The 24,206-nt window shown below is 42.4% G+C and overlaps 2 protein-coding genes across 2 annotated transcripts in view; both read right to left on the bottom strand.

Moving 5' to 3' along the window:
* Positions 1-10,041, bottom strand: part of LOC310750661 (interleukin-36 alpha-like) — a 24,007-nt gene extending 13,966 nt beyond the window's left edge. The window contains exon 1 of the mRNA XM_083589138.1: positions 9,936-10,041. The gene's annotated coding sequence lies outside the window, so the exon portion shown is untranslated. The remainder of the gene's footprint in view (positions 1-9,935) is intronic.
* On the bottom strand, positions 1,275-23,900 carry LOC310750606 (uncharacterized protein). Its single transcript, XM_083589040.1, has 6 exons — positions 23,760-23,900; positions 21,992-22,108; positions 21,644-21,774; positions 20,634-20,847; positions 7,214-7,353; positions 1,275-2,289 (listed from the first exon to the last, which is right to left on the bottom strand). Exons 1-6 carry the CDS (start codon positions 23,854-23,856, stop codon positions 2,074-2,076), a joined length of 915 nt encoding a protein of 304 aa, XP_083445166.1. The 5' UTR covers positions 23,857-23,900; the 3' UTR covers positions 1,275-2,073.
* Positions 23,901-24,206: the final 306 nt, after the last annotated feature.

Genomic DNA, 24,206 nt, shown 5'->3' on the forward strand with positions numbered 1-24,206 from the left:
GATCAGAAGTAGTGTTCTTTTAGCAAGAAGTGTTTCCTGGGCTTCAACTCTCACCAGCCTCAACAAGCAATGACCAGAGCTAATTAGTGCCTAGCTAGAGAAGTAAAGGGATGGGTTGTCCCATGGAGGATGAGGATACTTGGCTCTTGTCTTTTTCTCTTTGTATAGCCAGTGTAAAAACCAGCGCACACACACACACACAAACCAGTCACCTTTGGGGACAACTCTGTCAGTTTACATTTCTTAGTGCAGAAAGTATTGATCTGATGTGTAGAGATCTTTCCTATCCTAATTAATTCAAGAGGATTCATGAAGCTTCTCTGTGTGAAAGAAACAAGCAGAAGGTTTTTGGTGTTTGGGTTATTCCTTCAGAGAAGCTGAGTACAGCTGGATTAAACTAGTTCTGTTCTCTCTTCTGTCAAGGTCATGCTGACTATAATAATAAGCCAGAAGGAGCCTGGGTTTCACTTTCTCTTTCTATCTCTTTTCCTTCTGGTGTGTTGTTCTATACATTGTATGCTTAGTGTTAAGGTCTGGACTTATTATAAGTTACTGTAAGTTACTTATGTGACCATGGGGTCACGAAGAGTCGGACACGACTAAACGACTAAACAACAACAACAACAACTGTAAGTTTAAATTAAGTCTGCTGCAACTGGATTTCTTATGGACAGGGGCAATCCTGAATGTATTGGAATTGCCTCCCCTTATCCTGGCAGGGGCTGGTCACCTTTCCATCTGCAGGCATTTGCCAGAGATTTTCTTATTTAGCGGTTCTGTTTATGTTTGAATTTCACAAAGTGACCAATAGGTCAACCCAGACATGGGAGTCAGTGTTTTATTTCAGCTATCAGCTGCAATCAGTCTTGGAATTTGCTTTAAAACTTATGTTTACAAGGGTATATAAAGATCCAAGTTTCTTGGCACAAATTATTCCACTCTTGCTGTGTCACTTAGCCAGGCTATAACCTGGGTTCTGACCCTTGTATCCTTCCTGGCTTTTCCTTCCTGACTTTTCCTTTACTGCCTCTACTCTCTTGCCTCCCTGGATCCCTGCTGAAGCAGAGATCCTTATTCCAGTTCCAGATCTTCACAGCTTCAGAGTTGGTGACTGGACCAAGGGAGCGAATGATCAAAAGCAATTATGTGTAAAGTTATCTGCTGTTGAGTCAATAAATGCCAATTGTGTTGTGCAATTGCCCAATAGTGAGAGGACCTCCCTCAACAGTATTCTTTGCTGTTGGCTATCTTTGGTATTAAAGATACAAAACCCACAGTTGGGGGATACCTTTATTAGGAGCAAAATGTCACAAAACAGAGATCAAGTGTGTCAAGAACTCTGGACTCTTCATCAAGCACAATGATTCACCAGCATCCCTGACTATTGGCCATGCTTGATGGGACTTATGGTGCTGGCTGGAGCTGACATGGAACCCTACAGATGTGGTTAGACTCCCAACATTCATCAGCCTGTGCATGAATGGCCAATTGTTTTCTTTTCTCGGTAATGGACTGGATGAGAGCCAACAAACTGAAGGTCAACCCAGATATGACTGAGGGTTCCCTGTACCAGATGGGTGGGAGGTTGCCTGCTCTCGGTGGAGTTACACTCCCTCTGAAGGAGCGGGTATGCCGCTTGGAGGCACTTCTGGACCCTTTACTCCCTCTGGAGGAGCAGCTTCGTAGCTTGGATCCTTTGCTGTCACTCGAGGCTCAGGTGGCCTCAATGGCCCAGAGTGCCTTCCATCAGCTTCAGCTAGTGGCTCAGCAGCCGCCCTATCTGGACAGGGAAAGCCTAACTACTGTTGTCTATGCTTGGGTAACCTCTAGGTTAGATTATTGCACTGCATTATACATAGGGCTGCCTCTGATTGCCAATGGAGTTTCAGTAGGACTTTTTTAAAAAATTGTAAAACAGGCGTGGAAATGTGGGGTATTGAACTTAAGGCTGGAAAAATAATAAACTGAGAGGGACCAAAACTGATAGATTCTCCCTTATATATCTCTCCAGGACTTCATTCTACCGCACACCTATACAGAATATATAGAATGGCAACAGCACCTCCCTCCCCTTTAATAATAGTTTTCCATGTAAAATTCAGTGATCTCAGCACCTCCTTGGTGGCTCAGTCCAACAGGCTTGTTTGGCTCCGGCGAAGTGCTGAGGAACCATCCGGGGAATGCTAAAGATTCAAAGCTGCCAGTTTCCTTGCCACTGGAAGTCTTGCAGAGGAAAGTGAAGTTCTTGGATTCCTGTTTTTTATTATATAGATCCATAATTTGTTCTCCCTTAAAAGAAAAGAAATGTTTTCACAACAATCAAAAAAAATATTTAACAGTGGTACCTCTGTTTTCAAACATCTCAGAAGTCGAACGTTTGGGTTTTTGAACGCCTTTTAGAAGCCGAACGTTCCACGCAGCTTCCAGATTGAATTTTCTGCAAGCAAATGCTTCCAGAAGCAAATGCTTCGGTTTCTGAAAATTTCGGAAGTCGAACGGTCTTCCTCAATGGATTATGTTCAGAAACCAAGGTACCACTGTATTAAAACTCATTCATCAAAACAAGAGACCCTCTGTTACTTAATAAAACCCTCTGCAGGGTTAAGGAGGCATGGCAGTACTGAGCAATCCTAAGTATAGGAAGCCAGTAGAACTCACACAAGCCAGCCTAAGTTACCCCTGCTCCCAACTCCATTATATTGGTGGCAAGGGAAAAAATATAGGTATTCAAAGAGAATTCCTGGATGACAAGATGCAGGTTTGGGGCAAGCACTCTTTGGTGAGAGAACCCCATCAGAAATTTAAAATCACAAAATATGCAGCAAAGTAAAGGGTGGAAATATAGACTGTTAGACCTTTAAAATGTGCCTTTCTAAGTTCCTTCAAAGTTTGTCTCTTTCCCTAAAGGCCACACGTTTAGTAAGTTAAAAATTGGTTTACTTACAAACACTTCAAAGGCCAGTTCATGTGCTTTTCCATACGTCAGTCAGAAGACACAGGCAGTAAAACTTGGCTTGGTTACAGTAGTGAAAACTCCTAAATTATTGGTACAGGAACTCAAGGGAGGCTTGTTAGAGCAGCCAGCTCAGACCTCAAATGTTGAGCTTCTTATATAGGGTAGGAGTGACCAATATACTTGATTAACTTCCTCTCAACAAAAGGAGGAGTGACCTAGCTAAGTCTAGCAGAACAGCTTAATTAGGGTGTTAACCTCTTCATGCATTGATTAAATTTAAGCATGTTGGTCACATGAGGCTGGTTATCCCACACATTCAGGAGTGGGTTTATTGCCAGCTGAGCCAGCCCAAGCCTGGCAGAATCAAAACAACCTTTTAAATAGACATCAAGGTAAAAGTTCCACTGGGCTGCCATGTGATACGACTGAATTGAAAGAGGGGTGGAATTGGTTGGGTCTTTCTGTGCCCCATCCTTCCAACCCCCATGCCCCCTTTTAATGAAAGAGTTGGGGCTATGCTGCTTTTATTGTAATGATTTGTATGGTTTTTAGTCCATAATGGGACAGGGAGAAGGAGGTGGTGGCAAGGCTGGTGTTGTGCAAAGGCACTAGAAAGAGCACCAGATTGGGCCTTTTTATTAGCCAAAATGAGTATCAAAAGAAAATTAGAGCTCAGAAGAAAAAAGAAATTCTGAATGAAATAGTAAAAAAGAAAAAGAGCTAAAAAAGGAAACCATTAAACAGACAGTCAAAATACTACAATCACAGTATTCAATGATAATTAACCAAGAAGTGGAATGGAAAATTAAAATATTAAAACAAAAGAATTTTGAGTATGCGAATAAGCCAGGTAAATTATTATCATGGCAATTAAATAAAATGAAAACTAATAATTTGATTAATATGTTAAAAGTAAATGATAAAATAATAGGCAACTTGAAAGAGATTAGGAATCAATTTGTTAAATATTTTACAGATTTACATCGTAAGGGCCCAGGAAACAAAATAGACATTGAAAGATATTTACAACAAAACAGGTTGCCAAAAATTCCAAACAAATAGCTAAATATATTAAATGCTCCAATTAGCAATTTAGAAATTTTAAAAGTTATCAAACAAACTAAAACAAGTGAAGCCCCAAGCTCGGACAGGTTGATGGCAAAATATTATTAAAAATTACAAAAATGATTAGCCCAACCATTACAAGATGTAATGAATTAAATATTAACAACAGGGAAGATACCAAAGATCTGAGAAGAGGCATATATCACTTTAATTCCAAAACAAGAGGCAGATAGAATGGAAGTTAAAAATTATAGACCAATCTCATGATTAAATTGTGATTATAAAATATTTGCTAATATCTTAGGAAAGAGAATGAAAGGCCTGTTGTTAGAAATAATTCACCAAGACCAATCAGGATTTCTCCCAGGCCGTCAAATGAAATAAAATATTAGAAATATATATAAAAAAATGAATATTTGAAAGTGAGAAATGATAAACAGGCAGCAATGATGTTCATTTATGCTGAAAAAGCTTTTGATAATGTCTCATGGACCTTTATGTTGAAGGTCCTAGAGAAGATGAATTTTGGAATGACATTTGTAAGAGGAATATAAACTATCTATTCCAGGCAAAAGGCAAGGTTGATAATTAATAATACTATCAATGAAGAATGTAAAATTATGAAGGGTACAAGGCAAGGTTGTCCTCTCTCCCCACTATTGTTTATTTTAGTTTTAGAAGTCCTGATGCATAATATTAGAGCAGATGAAAAAATTAGAGGAATTAACGTAGGAATTAAGGAATTCAAACTGAAAGCATTTGCTGACGATTTAGTATTTACAGTAGGAGATCCAATAATCTCACTTGAACAGGTTATACAGAAGATACAAGAGTTTGGACAAATTGCTGGTTTCAAACTCAATAAAAACAAGACGAAATTATTAGTTAAAAACATACTGAAACATGACAAAGAAAAAATTCAACAAGAAATAGGCATAAATATTCATAACAAAGTGAAATACTTAGGGATCTGGTTAACACCAAGGAATATTAATATATATAAGGATAATTATGAAAAAAACCTGGAAATTTAAAAAAAGGAAATTGGAAATGTGGAATAGAATGAACTTATCTTTGTTAGGAAGTATATCAGTTATTAAGATGAATGTATTGCCAAAGATAGGGATGCGGGTGGCGCTGTGGGTTAAACCACAGAGCCTAGGGCTTGCCGATCAGAAGGTCGGCAGTTCGAATCCCTGTGACGGGGTGAGCTCCCGTTGTTCGGTCCCTGCTCCTGCCAACCTAGTAGTTTGAAAGCACATCAAAGTGCAAGTAGATAAATAGGTACCGCTCTAGCGGGAAGGTAAATGGTGTTTTTGTGCTGCTCTGGTTCGCCAGAAGCGGCTTAGTCATGGTGGCCACATGACCCGGAAGCTGTACACCGGCTCCCTCGGCCAATAAAGCGAGATGAGCACCGCAACCCCAGAGTCGGCCACGACTGGACCTAATGGTCAGGGGTCCCTTTACCTTTTTATTGCCAAAGATGCTGTTTTTATTCCAATCAATCCTGGTAACAGGTAATATGGCATGCTTCAAAGATTGGCAAAGGATATTTCAAAATTTATATGGCAGGCTAAGATGCCAAGAATAAAATACAAATTTTTAACAGACATTAAAGAGACAGGAGGCTTCTCACTGCCGGTTTTGAAATTATATTATGAAGCCTCATTCATTTGTTGGATTCGGGAAGGGATAAAATTAAAAAATACAGAGTTATTAGATTTGGAAGGGCATGATAATAGATTCGGTTGGCACGCATACTGGTGGCATGAAAAGGCAAGAATACATCAAAGCTTTCGAAACCATATTATCAGGAAGGCAATATTTAAAGTCTGGGGAAAGTATAAAGAATTATTGGAACAAAAAACACCATGGTGACTCTCTCCGTTAGAGGCAATATCGGGGGGAAATTAAATATGGACACTGAATGGGCTACGTACAGAGAGTTGTTAATTGAATCAGAAAACCACTTAAAATTGAAAGAATTTAAGGAAGTTAGAGAGAAAGTAACAGATTGGCTGCAATATTTTCAGTTAGATGAAATATTTAAGAATGATAAAAAGATATGATATCAGTATGAAATTTCAACTTTTCAGAGAGAAATAAGAGAAAACAATATGAAATTAATATGGAAAATGTACAATCTGTTGCTTGAATGGAAAACAAAAGATGAAGAGGCAAAATCAGTTATGATTAAATGGACACAAGTTGTGGGACACAATATCCAGATAGAGGAATGGGAAAAATTATGGAAGACAGATAAAATTTACAGCATGTGTGGCGATTGAAGAAAATTATATGAAAATGATGTATAGATGGTATCTAACTCCAGTCAAATTAGCTAAAATGTAAAAAAACTAAAGAAAGTAAGTGTTGGAAATGTAAAACATCAGAAGAGACATTTTTTCACATGTGATGGGATTGTAAAATTGAAAAGAATTATTGGGAATTAATTTATAATGAAATGAAGAAGATGTTTAAAATAGCTTTTGTTAAAAAACCAGAAGCTTTCCTACTAAGTATTACAGGAGTGGATATATCAGCATTACAAAGGAACTTATTTATGTATGCAACAACAGCCGCACGAATACTGTTGGCACAACATTGGAAAGAACTAGGTGTACCAGCCAAAGAAGTTTAATTAATTCATCAAATTAATGGAATATGCTGAAATGGCAAAATTGACAATGAAACTAAGAGGAAGAGACAATGAATTTAAGGAAGATTGGAAGGACTTTATTGCATATATACAAAAGCAATGTATACAGGTTAATACATTAGTAGGATTATAGAACTCCTTGTAATTATATTATGAATGAACAATAAGTAATTTTAATGGTTTTTAAATTTATAATGGACATGTGGTATAATGATAAATAATGGAACTAAGGAAGGGGCTAGAGGGAAGTCAATTTTTTTTGTTCAGTTATGAATTTGTATTCTTGTTGTTTTATTTTTGTTATTTTTGGAAAATTAATAAAATATTATTATAAAAAAACAGAAGAAGCACCAGATTGGCATGATGTACACATACTGGCAGAGCCAATCTTGCCACCAAGGGAGGTCAGGTAAGCGGTGCGGGTGATTGTTTAGCATAGAATACGTCCAGTCTTAATCATACTGGTTGAAAGAAGAACAAACAGATAATTCTTATGGAATCAAAAGGGACGTTGAAGCGCAAATGAAACTCACCACTAACATTAGGCGAGGTTGACCACCAACTTCCACACAGGACAAAGTACGTTGCCCATCTTCATTACCCATAAAGATGGGGGATATTCTTTCGACTTTTCTCCCAATAGCGTCATTAGGGGTCACAGTGACTAACCCCCCTAGAGGTGAGCAACTCAGTAACAGGATCAGCAGAGGGAGAGAGGGAGGAAGGGGGGGGAGAGAGAGCATTATTGTTACAGGAGTCTTAGGTGAATGGAAGGCCGCCATTCAGATTGAAAGCTGTTGAAGTGACCCATAAGAACAAGTACAAGTAGAGTTCAACCCCTATACTAGAAGTATGTCCAATGTTCATATCATGAAAGGTCCACTGCATAGCACAGGAGCTTGCACAGAGCACAGACAATTCTATATCTTGAAGTGACCTTCAGTCCTCTTACAATTTTTACCAAAAGAAATATTGATACCTCCTAAAATGGGTACTAAGCTCAGAGGTAGCACACATTGTTCTGCAGGCATGTGCTCTGCCAATGAACTACAGCCCTTGCCTGCCAACCATTATAACAGGTGTGGGGAACCTTTATCCCTCCCAACGTGGCTGAACTACAGCTCCCAACACCCTTGGCTATTGGCCATGCCTCTAGGGGCAACTGGAGGGTCAAACTTTCCCTGCACCTGCGTTAGAGGCTTGTTTCCTAACATTGTTCTTTGTTGCTTCTGTGCAGTGCCTGCTGCATGCATCTTGTCCATGGTGCCTCATTTTAGTCCATACTGGCTTTTCCCTCTGCAATCTCAGAGTTATTTGTTCCATTTGGGGAGCTGCTCTCAAACTGGATGGGTTTTTCCAATTGAAACACCCTGCCAGCTGTATCTTCCTGCTACGGCTTGCTAACTATCCAAATGTGTAGATCTGAAAGAAGGGAGCCACAGAAAGATATTTCAATATAAGGCTGTGGTGAATCTACTATGGTGGCCACTCACCACAGTTGCAACACACATGCAACATCTTTTCCTGTAGCATGAAGACGGCATTTTCTAGGCTGATGAGAAGCAAGGCTTGCACAATGCTGATTGACTGGCTCCATCTGTCATCTCTAGCTGAAGCAGGAATGGAGGACCTGTGCCTCCCTCTCATGGTTGTTCTTAGACGTCAACTTCCAGCCAACATGGCCAATGGTCCATGCAATATCTGGAGGGGCACAGGCTCCCCATCTCCAAGTTTAAAAGTTCATGTGGCAGGTGGTATGACAGATCATTCTCTGACTGATACCCTTGGAGAACCACTGCCAATTGGAATAAGTGAGACAAGATGGACTAGCCTTGGAATAAGAGAGATGGACCAGTGATCTGGGCATGATGGAGCAATGGTTTGACTAGGTCTAAGGCACCTGCCTATGCAACTGGTGACTAAAGGCATTGCATTAGAACAGACTCAGCCCAGAACTCTCCTCTTCCCCATTTCACAGTGGCTCTCATGAACCCCATGGATAAGTCCTGCAACAGCATTGCTGAGCCTTATTTAAGAAGATGCTGTTGGCCCTGCCACTAGGCAAAGTGGGGCACTCACTTCAGGCAGCACACACACACACACACACACACACACACACACACACACGGTCTGGCCCACAGAGGGATCTCTGCTGGAGTGAACTGGCCCAGGTGAGGTAAACCTTGCCAACCCCTGCATCCTTTGCCTCAGGCAGAAAAATGTCTTGGACCAGCCCTGCCAAATCAGACACCTCCCTGAAACTAGGTTACCTAGTTCCACTTGAAAACAGCCAGCCACCTGGAGTGGAGGAGCTGAGAAGCATGGTAGGAGCCGTTACCTGGTGAGTTGGAATTTCTAGGAGCTGAGATCAGCCGGTCACCCACTGACAAGAGGAACTTCTGGTTAATATCCCAAATTTTGAAGTACCAGGGACTTGGTAATGTATGGATCACACCCATTCCTAGATGGTTAAAAAGACCCCAAGAAATCTATTGTCATAATGCTTTTGGCATAGTTTGAAAACTTAGCTTGAGCGATGTAAAGAATTCTTTTTCACCTGGACGTGGCATATTGAAATGATTGAATAAATTGTTCATTTCCTGTTGTACGGTTTTCTGGGGTTTCATCATTTCAGCCTCCCCCATTTCTTCTTGAGGAGGGGTTGAGGTTCAGATTTCTGCAGGGGGAGCTTTTAAAAGAGAGAGATTTCAGAGGCTGCAATCCCTGACGAGCTTCCGGTTTGGTTTATTTAGTCTCTAGATCATAGAATGGTGGAGTTGAAAAAGACCATGAGGGTCATCTAATCCAATCCCTTGCAATATAGGAATCTCAACTAAAGCACCCAAGACAGATGGCCATCCAAGCTCCACTTAAAAACCTCCAAGGAAGGAGAGTCTACCATCTCCCAAGGGAATCCCTTCCACTGTCCAACACAGCCCATAGTTTGAAGCTGCCTTGTTTCGAAAGATATATCTTGCACAAAAAGAAGCATGATAGATGGGGAACATTAGCAAGAGGAAAAGCCAGATACAACTCCATTGCTTCACAGATGATTTGGCAGTGGAAGCAGACAATCTAGCAGACTGGTCCTTAACCTGGTGCCTTCCGAATGTTGTGGACTCCAACCCGGCTTAGGCAACGTTCATAGAAGATGGGAATAGCAGTCCAATGACATCTGGAAGGCAGCAGGTTGTAGACGACAAACATTTCAACACAGAGACAGGCAATTCAGATAAGTAATTAAGGAAGTGGTACCTGCGCTGGTGCGATAAAGTCCCGTGCCTTGGGAGAGATCCTTCTCTCTCTGCTCTCCCCTGGGATTTGCACAGCATTATATTGCTGCTCAGTGAGGCTGGTAGGTGTGGTTTGCATGCTTCATGCTTATTTACATGTCAGATTCTTGGCACTTGAAATACTAATTTAACCAGTTTTTCAGGTCTATCATCTGCACAAAACTTCACAGGCTCTTTGGGAAAAGCCTAGTTGGATTTCCATCTGGTTGTTGGTTTGTTTTTTAAGTTCAGTGATAGAAGTACTTCTGAGCAAGGATGGATTCACTTGACCATTTGTATTATAAAACATTTGAGAGAAAAGAGAAGACAGATCATTCTGCAATGCTGCTTGCATAAGTCTATTGCATACAGGATGTGCTACCAAGTTTCACACTTGCGTTGCTAAAAGAACTAACTACGAAGACTCAGCTGCTGAGTGTATTAATTGATTGAGATTGACCAACAAGCCTCATCCCCCATCTCAATTAAATGCTGTTGCTTCCTCATTCCTTTGGCTGCTTTGATCTCCAGCATTAATTGCTAGCAGCCTGGCGCCAACTTTTACACAGTAAGGAATCCAAAATTCCAGAGACAAAGGCTTGAAGCTTCTTTAGTCCATCAACGCCCTGAAGGAATACTCCATTCCACTCTTCTCCAAACACTTATCCCCACCTTTTCCTGTCTTCCAGATCTGCTCTGGTCAAGAGTTAATGTGCTGGGGGTGAGGCTGACGTTTGCTGGGCTCATAGTCTGCACCAACCACAAGAACAACCTGGAAGGCTCTTGTGCTCAGCTTAACAAATGGTAGCACATTGGGCATTATGCATCTTGTGTCCAAGCAAGTGCATCTTGCACACTCAAAAATGACATTAAAACTAACTGCCTTGAAAGAACTTCTTGAAAAGGTTGGCTCCGATCCTACTTAGAATGCTAAGAATGAAACCACTCCCTGAACATTATGAAGAGTCCTTTGATTACAACACATTCATTCCTTTGCTTCCTCAGTACCTGAATAACATTTTCTGGGGACTAGGCACCTCAGATATGCAGATGACACAACATTGATGGCAGAAAGTGAGGAGGAATTAAAGAACCTTTTATTGAGGGTGAAAGAGGAGAGCGCAAACTATGGTCTGAAGCTAAACATCAAAAAAACGAAGATCATGGCCACTGGGCCCATCACCTCCTGGCAAATAGAAGGGGAAGAATTGGAGGCAGTGAGAGATTTTACTTTCTTGGGCTCCATGATCACTGCAGATGGTGACAGCAGCCACGAAATTAAAAGACGCCTGCTTCTTGGGAGAAAAGCAATGACAAACCTAGGCAACATCTTAAAAAGCAGAGACATCACCTTGCCAACAAAGGTCTGTATAGTTAAAGCTATGGTTTTCCCAGTAATGATGTATGGAAGTGAGAGCTGAACCATAAAGAAGGCTGATCACTGAAGAATTGATGCTTTTGAATTATGGTGTTGGAGGAGACTCTTAAGAGTCCCATGGACTGCAAGAAGAACAAACCTATCAATTCTGAAGGAAATCAGCCCTGAGTGCTCACTGGAAGGACAGATCATGAAGCTGAGGCTCCAATACTTTGGCCACCTCATGAGAAGAGAAGACTCCCTGGAAAAGACCCTGATGTTGGGAAAGATGGAGGGCACAAGGAGAAGGGGATGACAGAAGACGAGATGGTTGGACAGTGTTCTCGAAGCTACTAACGTGAGTTTGACCAAACTGCGGGAGGCAGTGGAAGACAGGAGTGCCTGGTGTGCTCTGGTCCATGGGGTCACGAAGAGTCGGACACAACTAAACAACTAAAAAACAACAGGGAGATCATTAATGTGCTTAGGTCCCTGGCTAGCAGTTGTGGGAACACAATGCTTGGCTAGATCACCTACTAGCTTCATCCAGTGGCCTCTTCTTACATTCTGTTGTTTCTGGAGGTGGGGTTTTAATAAATGAGGAACAGTCATTTATTGCCAAATCCTTAGGGTAACCAGAGACCTAATTAGCAGAGACTAATTCAGTATGCAGCCTCCATTCTGGGATTAACTCTAAACACCGGTTCATCCCTATAATATCTGCCTAATATCTGTAGCTTCCGTTGTTGTTTCCTCATCCGTCCCCTGCTTTTTGTAACATGGGTGGAGGACCTTCACACTATTTTGTTACATTTGGGACCTAATAAAGATTTCTGGCCAACACCGTAGATTTTGACCCTACATATTTGTGGTTATCAACACTAAAACCCGCCAACACCAAATATTAAAATGACTGGGGACTCACACTATTGTGAAATTGCAAAATGCATTTCCCATTTCCTCACTCAGTAGCTGGTAACTTTCCAGCTCTTGTGCCTTGGCTGTGTGAGAGTGATTTTATCTTTGCCTTCGTGGCTGAAATGGAAACAGAGTATTTTGGCAATACTCCAGGAGAAGGGACAGAAGCAAGTTTTTACTTTCATCTAGATTCACCAAGGCTCCAACCTGGCATCTCTGTATTTGTATTTTGTTGTTGTTGTTTTTTAGTCGTTTAGTCGTGTCCGACTCTTCGTGACCCCCTGGACCAGAGCACGCCAGGCACTCCTGTCTTCCACCGCCTCCCGCAGTTTGGTCAAACTCACGTTCGTAGCTACAAGAACACTATCCAACCATCTCGTCCTCTGTCGTCCCCTTCTCCTTGTGCCCTCCATCTTTCCCAACATCAGGGTCTTTTCCAGGGAGTCTTCTCTTCTCATGAGGTGGCTCGAGATTCTACAAAACTCTTTTGCACGAAAGTTACTGGGTCTCCCCAAGGGCTCGGTTGCTGCACAGTTAAGAACGGAACTGGGCCTCCCCTCTATTGTTGCGAGAGCCCACATTAGAATTATTAGCTTTTATTGTAAATTAATTAAAGCCCCAGGCTCCCTATTAGCCAGCCAAGCCTTTTCAACTTGTTCTCATAACAACAAATGGTCCAAGGCCATGGAGACTATTACTGCACGCTATCCCTCCCAGATCTTGACACGCTGTCATCTTGGGACCAACATAAAATCCGGGCCTGGATTCTTACAAGAGACGAGGCCATGGACCGGGCACAGTCCACCACAGCTCGCCTCTCCATGTGGCTCCCTAAAGTGAAAGTGGTAAGATCACTTGCCAACTACTTGATAGACCTGACGGAGCCCAATTTGAGAAGAGCGTTTACCATGGCCCGTTTCCATACTATACCCACGGCCTTCTTGCAGGGGATTTACTCTAAGACCCCTATTACTCACCGTCTATGTCCATGCACAATGAATGAAGTAGAGGACTTCATACATTTCCTTTTCTTCTGCCCTATTTATGAGCTAATAAGAACTAAGCTCCTCCTCTTGATCCCGCCCACCATCACATCTAAGGAAGATTGTTTGAAATCGCTTCTTGTGGACGCAAATCCCCAAATTTCACGTGGGGTGCCAATCTTTATAGTGCAGGCTTTGAAACTCAGGGCTACTCTGACTGGGTAGTGTGTCCTAGACCTGGACCTGTTTTAATTCTTTTATTACCTTTTTAACCTAATGTCCCGAGCCTATTTTGGGGCGCTGGCAACTAAAATTTTTACATTATTGTTTTAGGGTAATTTAAATGTCATAATGCCAGTAATATCGTTTCGAATATTGTTTGGTTGCTTCTCTCTAGCATTTTTGTCTTATCCTGCTATGGCTGTATGCTAATGCAATAAAGGTTTGATTGATTGATGAGGTGGCCAAAGTATTGGAGCCTCAGCTTCAGGAGCTGTCCTTCCAGTGAGCACTCAGGGCTGATTTCCTTAAGAATGGATAGGTTTGATCTTCTTGCAGTCCATAGGACTCTCAAGAGTCTCCTCCAGCACCATAGTTCAAAAGCATCAATGCTTCGGTGATCAGCCTTCTTTATGGTCCAGCTCTCACTTCAATACATCACTACTGGGAAAACCATAGCTTTTACTATATTTGTATTATTAATGCATATTAAGAATAGATGAAGCTGCCTTTAAGCAAGTCCAGAGTGCTTCTCTTTCACCACTAACTTTGGAAAACCTTCACACTAAAGAAATTAGGGGAAGGGTCTCCAAGCTGTGTAGAGCTGTAATGTCATGCTTTAACAATCTAACTGTAAGGCACCATCCCATCTAGATATTTCTTTTTTTAAAAGCCTGCAACCATTGTCTGAGGCTTCACCTTATACCACCTAAGGATTTTTGAACCTTTGTTATGGTGTTCAAAATCATCACATGTGAGTAACCTAACAAGTTTACTAGCAGGGTTTTAGAGAGCTTTCTGGGAGAGTTTTTAATCCAAGCCCGGTGGTCAATTGGCAGACCAACTCTGCGTTATGAAGATGACTGCAAACGTGACCTGAAGGCTGACAACGTCAACACTGCATTGCAGACAACCACCGTGCCTGGAGACAGACAGTCAAGTTGTGTATCCATAGCAGTGAGCAGAGAAGAAATGACGGCTGTGAGGAGCACAGACAGAAGAAACGCCATGGTGCATCCGCAGCAGTACAACCGGACGCCTTCATCTGCCCTAGCTGCAACAAAACATGTCTCTCTTGCATTGGTCTCCACAGCACCAGCAAGCACTGTAATTCTCCAACAGTTTGTCCTCACCCCCTAAGGTACACTGACCCATTGTCTCTCAAGACAGACAGGTGCCAAGCATGGATAGCAGCAACATTCTGATTTCCCCCCCTAATACCAGTGAATTTGATCTATTAAAAATGGTTGTTGTTTTCAAAATGAAATGAAATGATTTCAGCAACTGACTCTGAGCAAGTGGCTTGTTTGGCTCAAAAAGGGCGCTCATGAACCAACCCAGAAACATCATGGATTTAAAAGAGAAAATCCCTTAGCTCTCTCCAGATCTACTGTAAATAGTGAACCTCTTTCGGGGGTTTTTTTTTTTTTTGGTTTTTTTGTTTTGTTTTAAAAATAAAGCTCTGTAATGCATGTTTCCTAAGAAATTATGAATGCTTAATAAAAATGAAAGGCTTGTTGTATCAATAAGACAGTGTGGCTGTTGGATTAGCAATATCTCCACCCCCGGGAACTTTAATTACCTGTTTACTTTATTCTTTTTCTTTTCTCAGTTTTACAGCAAAGAAAAGACAAGACAAAAAATAACTGAAACCAGTAAAAGCAAACTCACAAAGCTTTCAATTAAAAGGACAGTAGCCCTTAAAAGTCTGCATAGTGCTTTACCTCTCCAGACTGGGCAGGCTTCCACTGCAATGATGTCCTCTTGCAAAAAGACTACCAACCTATGAGGTCTGAAAAATCATGAAAGGGTGGTGCAAGAGCCTATTTTGTGATATAGACAAAGCGATTTGGAACGCTTGCTGAGGAAATAGGATCCTGGGTTTTGCCTCCATCCAATGTGCTTCTAAAGTTTGATTCCTCCTCCTCCATTATTTCCACCACCACCATCATCAACAACAACACTGGCTAACTGGTGTGAACTAGGGCTAACTGGTGTGAATTGGCTAACTCAGATATGTGGAGGGAGATTTATTTGGTGGTAGGATACTAACTGCCAGAATATTTCCCACACGACACTGCTAAGCTCCTGAACAGAATTTGGATCAATATCTCCACTTTGTGGAATAAAGGAGGAACAGCACTTCCATAATTCCGTGTTTTATTCTGCTTTTCTCTTGTACATGGCTTTATGCTCTATAAATTTGTATAATACTAATATTGCAGTCCAGGGGTGAGGAACCCATGACACTCCAGATGTTGATTCAGGTGGATAGCCTTGTTGATCTGTCATAGTCATAATAAATAACAAGATGAAAGATGAAACAAAGATGAAAGATTCCAGATCAACTAAATATAAGCTTTCAAGATATGAGCTTTCGTGTGTAATACACACTTCTGTCAGATACTCTGAAGCGGAGGTCACTTCAACCTTATAACTGTTGATGACTGTTATCGCAGTTGGTTCCACAGGGAAGGGCAAGGGATTTTTAAAGAGATATAGGACCGAAATTAGCTTTAGTATGTATAATGAGACATGAATCCAATATCTCTATTCAGACCAGGTCTCTCCATAGTTTTTAGTTTGGTAATGAGTTGTAATTCAGCAACTTCTCTTTCAAGTGTATTTCTAAAATTCTTTTGCAATAAGACAGCCACTCTAAGATCCTGCACAGAATGGACTGGGAGATTGAAGGGCTCTCCTATTGGTTTCCCTGTTTTATGATTCCTGATGTCAGATTTATGCCCATTTATCCTTTGGTGTAAAGTTTTCCTTTTTGTCCAATATAAAGAGCTGAAGGGCACTGTTGGCATTTGATAGCATATATAATGTTGGAAGATGAACAACTAAATAGGCCTGAGATGATATGTGTCCGGGAACTGCCATCGGCTCAGGAGCGAGGGGGGGAAGGCGGATGGATTACAGAGAGCCCCCAAAGATCGTGGGAAGCAGCACTTCCTCAGCGGAGAAAGGAAGCCACGCCTCTAGTGGGGAGGAGATGTAGGGCTCGGAGGAGGCAAGGCGGTGCCAGGACACCTTGCCTGAGCAAAGCGGGGAGGAGAGAGGTCCCCCTTTACCCAAGACTTCCTTGTGCAGTAGGCTTTCACGCAGAGAGGGGAGGCGTAGGCTGGGGGTCAAGAGACTACTCTACTGGGGATGATTTAAGGACCGCCCACTCTCAGATTCTGCTAGTGAATGAGCAAGACATGGAATAGAGGCACTCCGCATTGTAAAGGTTTTTTAGCACCAGTAATAAAGCTTTAGAACAGACCAGTGAGGCATCTTGCCTGATTGCTCTCGAGCAACCACCCGATAGCCATTACAGTATGTTTGATGTTATTGGGGCCAATAATGATGCTGTCCGGGTGTACATGGCAACAAAGTTGGCATCTAGATTTATTGCAGGCTCTTGTGCCAGTGTCCATGTTCATTCTGGTTGTTGTATTATTGTATGTGAGGAGCTGTTTAAGATTGGGTGGCTTTCTGTAGGCAATGAAAGGTTTTCCTCCCAGAGCTCCAGATGTTGGTGGACTCTAACTACTGTCAGCCCAAGCCAGCCAGGGATGATGGTGATGGAGTCCATCACATACAGTAACCTTTGTGCAAACAAATAAGGATGTGCACTGTTATACAGCCACCCTACAAGCAAATCAGAACAAATGTTCAATGAAGAGCGGACATTTTATAACCTCTGCACAAGCAAATCAAAGAGTACTAAATGAACAGATCATCTAGGGGAGCCCTTAGACTAAAGAAGCCACTTTCCCTCCATCTATATGAATTTGAAAATTTCTGTGCAGCTGCACCTCCAACTTCACCCCCAATGAACTATGGACCCCACCCTGAAAGAATAAGTTGTCAAAACCAGGTGAAGGGTCTGCAAAATTCAAGCAGGCAGATGCAAGGGAGGTTTGATTGCTTTCTCACTGAAGCTAGTGCAGCATATAGCTTGAAATCAAAGAGTTACCAGAACCATTTACTGTATGTAGAAAGACCTTTGCCTAAGAAATCTCCTGCAGTTTATTCTTAATGCTTGTTGCTAGTTTTAGAAGTATTTTTATTCCCCTTGCACCATTTAAATACCAGGTGGACTCCGACCACCATAAATGCATGTAGTCTTATGTTTTGATTACATAGAAATCCTGTTTGGGTGTTGTCTTCCATGGGATCTAGTCCATATCACACCCACAGAGCATCATGCTTACACAGCTCAGTAGATGGTATAGAAAGCTGTTTAGAAAGCAGAAGGTTGGGGAAAGCTAATATTCTAAGCAGTGCCAGATTTAGGGCAGTGTGGGTGTGGAAGGACTGAAGGAAGGCTATATTTATGCAGGTACCTACTTAGAAGATTCATAAAAAGCAACTGCACCAAAAGGAAGTTTTGTGAAAATAAAAAATATTTAAGGGGAGGTGCCAAATTATAGCTTCGCTCAGGGCGACATATTACCAAAGTCTGCCCCTGTTTTAACACACGGGTAGAAAGTCCAGAGCAATAATTGAAGGCGCTGATGTCAGAAAGTACTGTGCCTTAGTGTGAAAGATCCCTCTCTGAAGTCTCTCCTGGGCTTTACACAACATTTCATAGCTGCTTAATAGCACTGGTGGGTGTGATTTGCATCCTCAAGGAAACTTTATGTACCAGGATGCTTGAGTAAGGCTTGTGGCATCCTATTGTTCCCAGAAGCTGCCACTTGGAAAACTGAAGTAAAGCTACAAGCTTTTACAGGCAAGAGTCTCCTCCCTCACCTTCTTCAGCATCTCTCAGGCCCTTTTGAGAATGCCCAGGTGGATTTTACCTCTTGTATTCAAAAGGTGTTCAGGATTAGAAACACCTCTGAATCCATATAACTAATTTTTTTAGTCTTTAAGAGAGAGAGGTGGAGACAGGGCCTTCTGCAATGCTGGTTGTATAAGTTGGTTGCGGTTAGAAATGAAATAATGGCCCCCAAGACTTAATGCTTTGAGAGTCTTAAAAATAAAATTATCTTGGACAATACTGGTAAATTAGGAAGGCTTTATTAGTTCATTTGCACAGATGGGTGCGTGCTGTAGCATGGGATGCCAACCAGCAGCACACCGATCAAGAATTATACACGGGTTTTTTAAGTCTGTAGTCACTCTCTCTCTCTCTGCTCCCTCACAGAGAAGATGTGGAAAACCCCAATTGGTCAAAGACCAGCTGTATATGACATAGGAACAATTTCAAGCTAAGATTCTGGCATAATTTATAGCATAGGATTTGCAGCGAGTCAAGGAACCTGTCTGATGTATGCATTTGGCAATCGTACAATACCGGAGACCTTGATCCTCAAAGCATGCCCCTTAGATAAGGGTGCTTCCCTTCAGTTAGCCAGCTTCCCAGCTTCCTTGCTTCCTACAGCAGTTCAGCTGGTCAGGTCAGGTCAGGTTGGCTTAGTTCACTCACAGTTCACTCTTTACAAGTACCGTATTTTTCGCCCCATAGGACGCACCAGCCTATAGGACGCACCAAGTTTTTTGGGGGGGAAATAAAGAAAAAAAATTATTCCCCCCCCAGGCGCTTGCGGGGCAGGCAGCGGGGAGAAGCGCTCTTCTCCCCGCCGCCTGCCTGCAGACCAGGTCCGGGGACAGCGGGAAGACGCGCTGCGCTTCCCAGCTGTCCCCGGAGCTTGCGGGGCTGGTGGCGGGGAGAAGCACGCGTCTCCCCGCCGTCAGCCTCCAAACCGCATCGGGAGACAGCGGGATGGTGCCGTTCCGCCTCCCCGCTGTCCCCCAACCTTGTGGGGCTAGCGCTGCGGCTCTCCTGAAGCCTGGAGAGCGAGAGGGGTCGGTGCGCACCGACCCCTCTCGCTCTCCAGGCTTCAGCGAAAGCCTGCATTCGCCCCATAGGACGCACATACATTTCCCCTTCATTTTTGGAGGGGGAAAAGTGCGTCCTATAGGGCGAAAAATACGGTATTTAGCCTGGGAGACTAACTTTCTGGTGTTACTTTCAGTGTTGGGGTGTCCCTATTAGCATACCCTAGTTTTAGCTTTTGAGGTATATTCTGTCTTTGGTCCCTTAAGAGCAATCTTACAAACTTACATTTTTCAAAGCATTATTCTCTATTGCTCAAAAGTGTCTCTGCTCTGGGCTATTTTGAGACGTGCAGGGTAACCCGTCCCCAAGGTAACTGTCTGTCTCTTATCTTCAAGTTCATAAATCCAGTTGTCTTGTCCTTTCTAAAGCAGTTTTCAGAGTTTCCCTATTATCATAGTATTAAGAATTCTTAGCTGTCTTCTGTTCAGACAAACTCTCTCTACTCAGCTTTTAGGGTGCCTTTTTATGTCCCCGCATAAATAGTACTATCTGAGGACAGACAAAAATCTGTGTGTATCTGACGAAGTGTGCATGCACACGAAAGCTCATACCAAGAACTAACTTAGTTGGTCTTTAAGGTGCTACTGGAAAGAAAATTTTTTTTTTGTTTTGACTATGGCAGACCAACACGGCTACCTATCTGTAACTGAGGACAGACAGTCTTTTATGGATTTTGATTGCCTTTAAAATCATTATCTATAAAGCACCTTTAAATTCCATTGTATACAATAAGCAGCTCTGTACATTTTTTAGTCACTAGGGGTCTCTCTTGGACATGTTTAACTCCTTGCCTTTCCTGGAAACACAGCTGCAATGTGCTGATCAGAAGGTCGGCTGTTCAAATCCCCGCAATGAGGTGAGCTCCCATTGCTCGGTCCCAGCTCCTGCCAACCTAGCAGTTTGAAAGCACACCAAAAAAAGTGCAAGTAGATAAATAGGTACCGCTCCGGTGGGAAAGTAAACAGCGTTTCCGTGCGCTGCTCTGGTTTCGCCAGAAGCGGCTTAGTCATGCTGGCCACATGACCCAGAAAAACTGTCTGCAGACAAACATCGGCTTCTTCAGCCAGTAAAGCGAGGGACCCCACAACCCCAGAATCGTTCACAACTGGACTTAACTGTCAGGGGTCCTTTACCTTTTAGCTTCAAAAGAAGTCTGCTTCCTTTGCCAAGTCTGACTGTTCAGCGGTCAGAGTGAACCTTTTACCTTTCCATAAAAATGATAACTGCAATTTCCTTGTGTTTTTGTAGCTTGAGTGAATACTGGAAGTTCTGAACATGTTAGAACTGAAAGGCATTTTGTTACTTGATTAGGATATACATACATTGGCATTAAAACCTTCCTCCTCTTTCAGAAGTTCTAATCACCTTTTACTTTTTCAAAATAAAACTGAGTGATCTCAGCACCTCCTTGATGACTCAAACGAATAGGCTGATTTGGCTCGGTCAACGTGCTTAGGAACCAACCGGGGAATGCTGCAGATTCAAAGCTGCCAGTCTCGATTCTGATGCCACTTTTAGAAAAAAAAGTGAAGTTCTTGTGTTCCTTGCCATCGTTGTAGAGATCCATAATGGCTTTACCCTATTTAAGATAAAAAAAGCATACAAAAGGTTTAGTAGAAAGAAAGGTTGTACTGCATCACAAATGAATGCCATCTTTTGCCTGGGAGAAAGCGAGACTTGGGGCTAAATCCCAATGATTGTAACCAAAGCATATAAAAATTCAAAGTTTACTGGAAGCCTCAAGTTTAAATCTGGATTGTGTCATGAATACACCAAGCATTCAGCCATGAGATAAGCCTTACATTCAAAGGATGAGAGGACCTGTGGCCCTCTAGAGGTTGTTGGACTACAATTCCTATCATCTCTGACCATTGGCTGTCCTGGATGGGGCTGATGGGAGTTAAAGTCCAACAAGTTCTGACCCACCACTGGTTCTTCAGCTTCAATTCCTGTCTGCCTTTCATAAGTTTGAATCTTTGTTTATATACCAAAACAGGAATTGTTTCACTACTGGATTTAAAAACAAAACAGGAAATAGAAACAGAAGCTGGATAATTAAGGAGAAATTCATAACTAATGAAGAAGAGTGCAGAACCTACAATCAGGAAATGTTTGCTTTCACTAAAAGGACAGAAGCAACCCGTAAAAACCTCAGTAGATCTTTGCCTCTCCCCAGTAGTCAGGCTAAGAAGACAAAGGAGAGGGAAGAAGCCCAGAAGGGTAACAGAGAGAAGAATGGAATGCAGTGATTAAGGAAAAAAAGAATGAGCAAACAGCAGAGAATATCTAAAGTCTTTGTCATGGTGGATGCATCTAAACAAGCAGAAGAATTCTGAAACAATCGAATGTGACTTTGAACCAGAAGTGAAACCCACCTCTAAGGTCAGCTGAGGTTGACCACCAGATTCACCACAGGAGAGGGTTTGTGCTCCATCTTGGGTGCCCAAAAAGATGGAGAATTTGTTTTTATCCATCTCTCTGTTGGGGGTCATAGCCAACAAGTAATCTGGAAGCAAAAAACAGGCAAAGATCAGTGTGATAAGAGTGGGGTGTGACCATGAAAAAGTTATGGAGCACCATTTCTGACCCTAGTTGAAGACAGTGCTGCTGTATCAGACACTTCCTGACACCTGGTTACCCAGTCCCAGAATTTGCACAAGTGTTCAATCAGTAACAATGTAGGTCGCAGCTGTGAGATGTCAAGGGATCATAACCATTGTTACCGGGTGAGTTGCCATCTTTGGGGGCTGCTACCAGCATGTTGTTCTTCAGGAACAGGAACTTCTGGTTAATATCCCAAACCCTGAAGAGCCATGGCGTTTCTTTGGGCCTTAAATGATCTGTGAAGAAAAGAAGTAACCCAAATTTATCAACACACAAGAAAAAATGGAATATTCTAAAGAAGGAAGAAGCAACTTTTCAGACATATCATTTTTCTTCTGTGTTGGAGCTGCAATTCTTTTCTCCCCCTTTTGTGTGAAGTGGTGATAGCCATGGTTGGCACAACAGATTTTCCATGGTGGCAACATTGTGGAGTTTCTGATGTGAGTCTAGGACTTCCTCTATCCTTAAGATATTGCACATGCAAGTCATTAAATGTGTTCCTAGTGTATCTTTTTTCATTTGGTATTAAGAATACAGGTTTATATATTGCCAAAGAGACAGCCTAGTTGCAAGCTTTATTGTCTGGCTGTTTTCAGCTTTAATCCAATGGAATCCAACCTGGCTGAAACCCAAGGACACTAGTTTGACTGGTTTCTCCAGGTGAAATCCATCAACTCCCCCTGCTGGTGTGTGTATCAGTTTGCTTTTGACTAAAGGCCCCTGCTTTTTAAAGGAGTTTTGCTTCTGACCATGTTCTTGCCCTCCTGAACCATGGGAGAAAGAGATAAGCAGAATAACTTAGGGCACAGAGCACGCATGCACGTATGAATGAATGAATGAATGAATGAATGAATGAATGAATGAGGTTAGGTAATGAAGCAGTGTATCTGTTTGGTTATCTGCAATTATATTTGAACACAATATCATCCATGAAATATGTACTTTAAAAAAAACAGTCCTGATTGTTTACCAACCCCCATCCCACCCCCGAAAATTACCCAATAATTCAGGATAATAATTCATGCATCTGGTAAAATGAGCTGTAGTTCATGAAAGCTTATATTGTTAGGAAAATCGTCCAACAGGTACCACTCGTTCTTTGCTGAAACAGACTAACACGGCTAGATTTTTGGGAACAAGTCCTCCTTGCTTTTATGTTAAACCACCAACATGGAAAATATCCCCATGGGAAATGTCATTTCACTCAGCAGGTGTACATGCATATGGTGACGTAGCATGGTTTGCTGGCTTCCGGGGCAGGTGGGAGCCAGGTGGACGCACGCACACTAGGGCATGGGATGCAGAAAATGAAGGGAGCCTGACACAGAAGGCCAGTCCTCACTGTTGATGCCACACTGCAATGCCTGCCTGCCCACGCAGGGTGGAACCCAGCTAGCAAATTGTGGCCCTTGGCAGGTGAATCCCCCTGATGCCCTTGGAGAGGAGTGCCAGGGTGTGCTCGGGTTGCCCCTTGCCTGCCTCCCTCAATCCGTGCAACTCACCATACTGAGCAAGCAGTGAGTGAGCACTGCGTTGGTTGGGCTGCCATTCAGAGAGAGGGTCTGGGATGTAGTGGCAATGCCAGGTCAGACTCTGGGGCCCAGATAGCCCTGCAGGAGGCAGGGAAGGATGAGGAGCTGAGGACAGGGCCCACCAGGACGTGCCTGGACAGGAATCCCCGCAGAAGCCAACACCTGCATAGGGGTGCCTGGTTTGCACCCCCTCAAAATTATGCCCCCAGGGGACTCAGCCTCCCTGCCCCCCCCAGTATGTTATGCCCCTGTGAGCCTATATGGATAATGGAAATTCTAATTTAAGTTAAGGTTCATTGCAGGTTTTCAGAACTTGTCTTGGCCGGGAAATATAAAAGCAAAGCATTGTTTCCACCTGGCTTAGGAAAGTGATGGAATAAATCTCTCATTTTCTGGTCCGCAGTCATCTTGTGGGGCTTCTCCCTTAAAGTCTCTGTGTCTACTTTCTCCATTGCTTCCCAAGGATTGGTTGAGATTCAGGCTACAAGCTCACTCTTCTGCAGTTGTAGCTATTAAAAGAGAGGGATGTAAAATGTTATGGGCTGCAAAAATACAAAGTTCCGTTGATTGCCCTTCTGCGTAATATCCCAGGATCAATATAGAAACATACACACACACACACACACACACACACACACACACACACACATATATATATATATATATATATATATATATATATATATATAAAACTTTATTTGTAAGCCACCTTTACATAGTTCACACCATGCTCGAGGCGGCTAACAACATTGAAAAACTACATAATTACAACATAACAACCAAACTGAACAAGTTCCACATA

Source organism: Podarcis filfolensis (assembly GCF_964270895.1).
Source record: "Podarcis filfolensis genome assembly, chromosome: 15".
In the NCBI taxonomy this organism is placed as follows: Eukaryota; Metazoa; Chordata; class Lepidosauria; order Squamata; family Lacertidae; genus Podarcis; species Podarcis filfolensis.

Coding starts and splice junctions, on each gene's coding strand:
- LOC310750606 (XM_083589040.1), bottom strand. CDS start 23,856: ATGGAGAAAGTAGACACAGAGACTTTAAGGGAGAAGCCCCACAAGATG. Junction 21,775..21,991: donor CAAAGATGGCAACTCACCCG/GTAACAATGGTT, acceptor TTTTGCTTCCAG/ATTACTTGTTGGCTATGACC. Junction 20,848..21,643: donor AACCTCAGCTGACCTTAGAG/GTGGGTTTCACT, acceptor TATCTTAAATAG/GGTAAAGCCATTATGGATCT.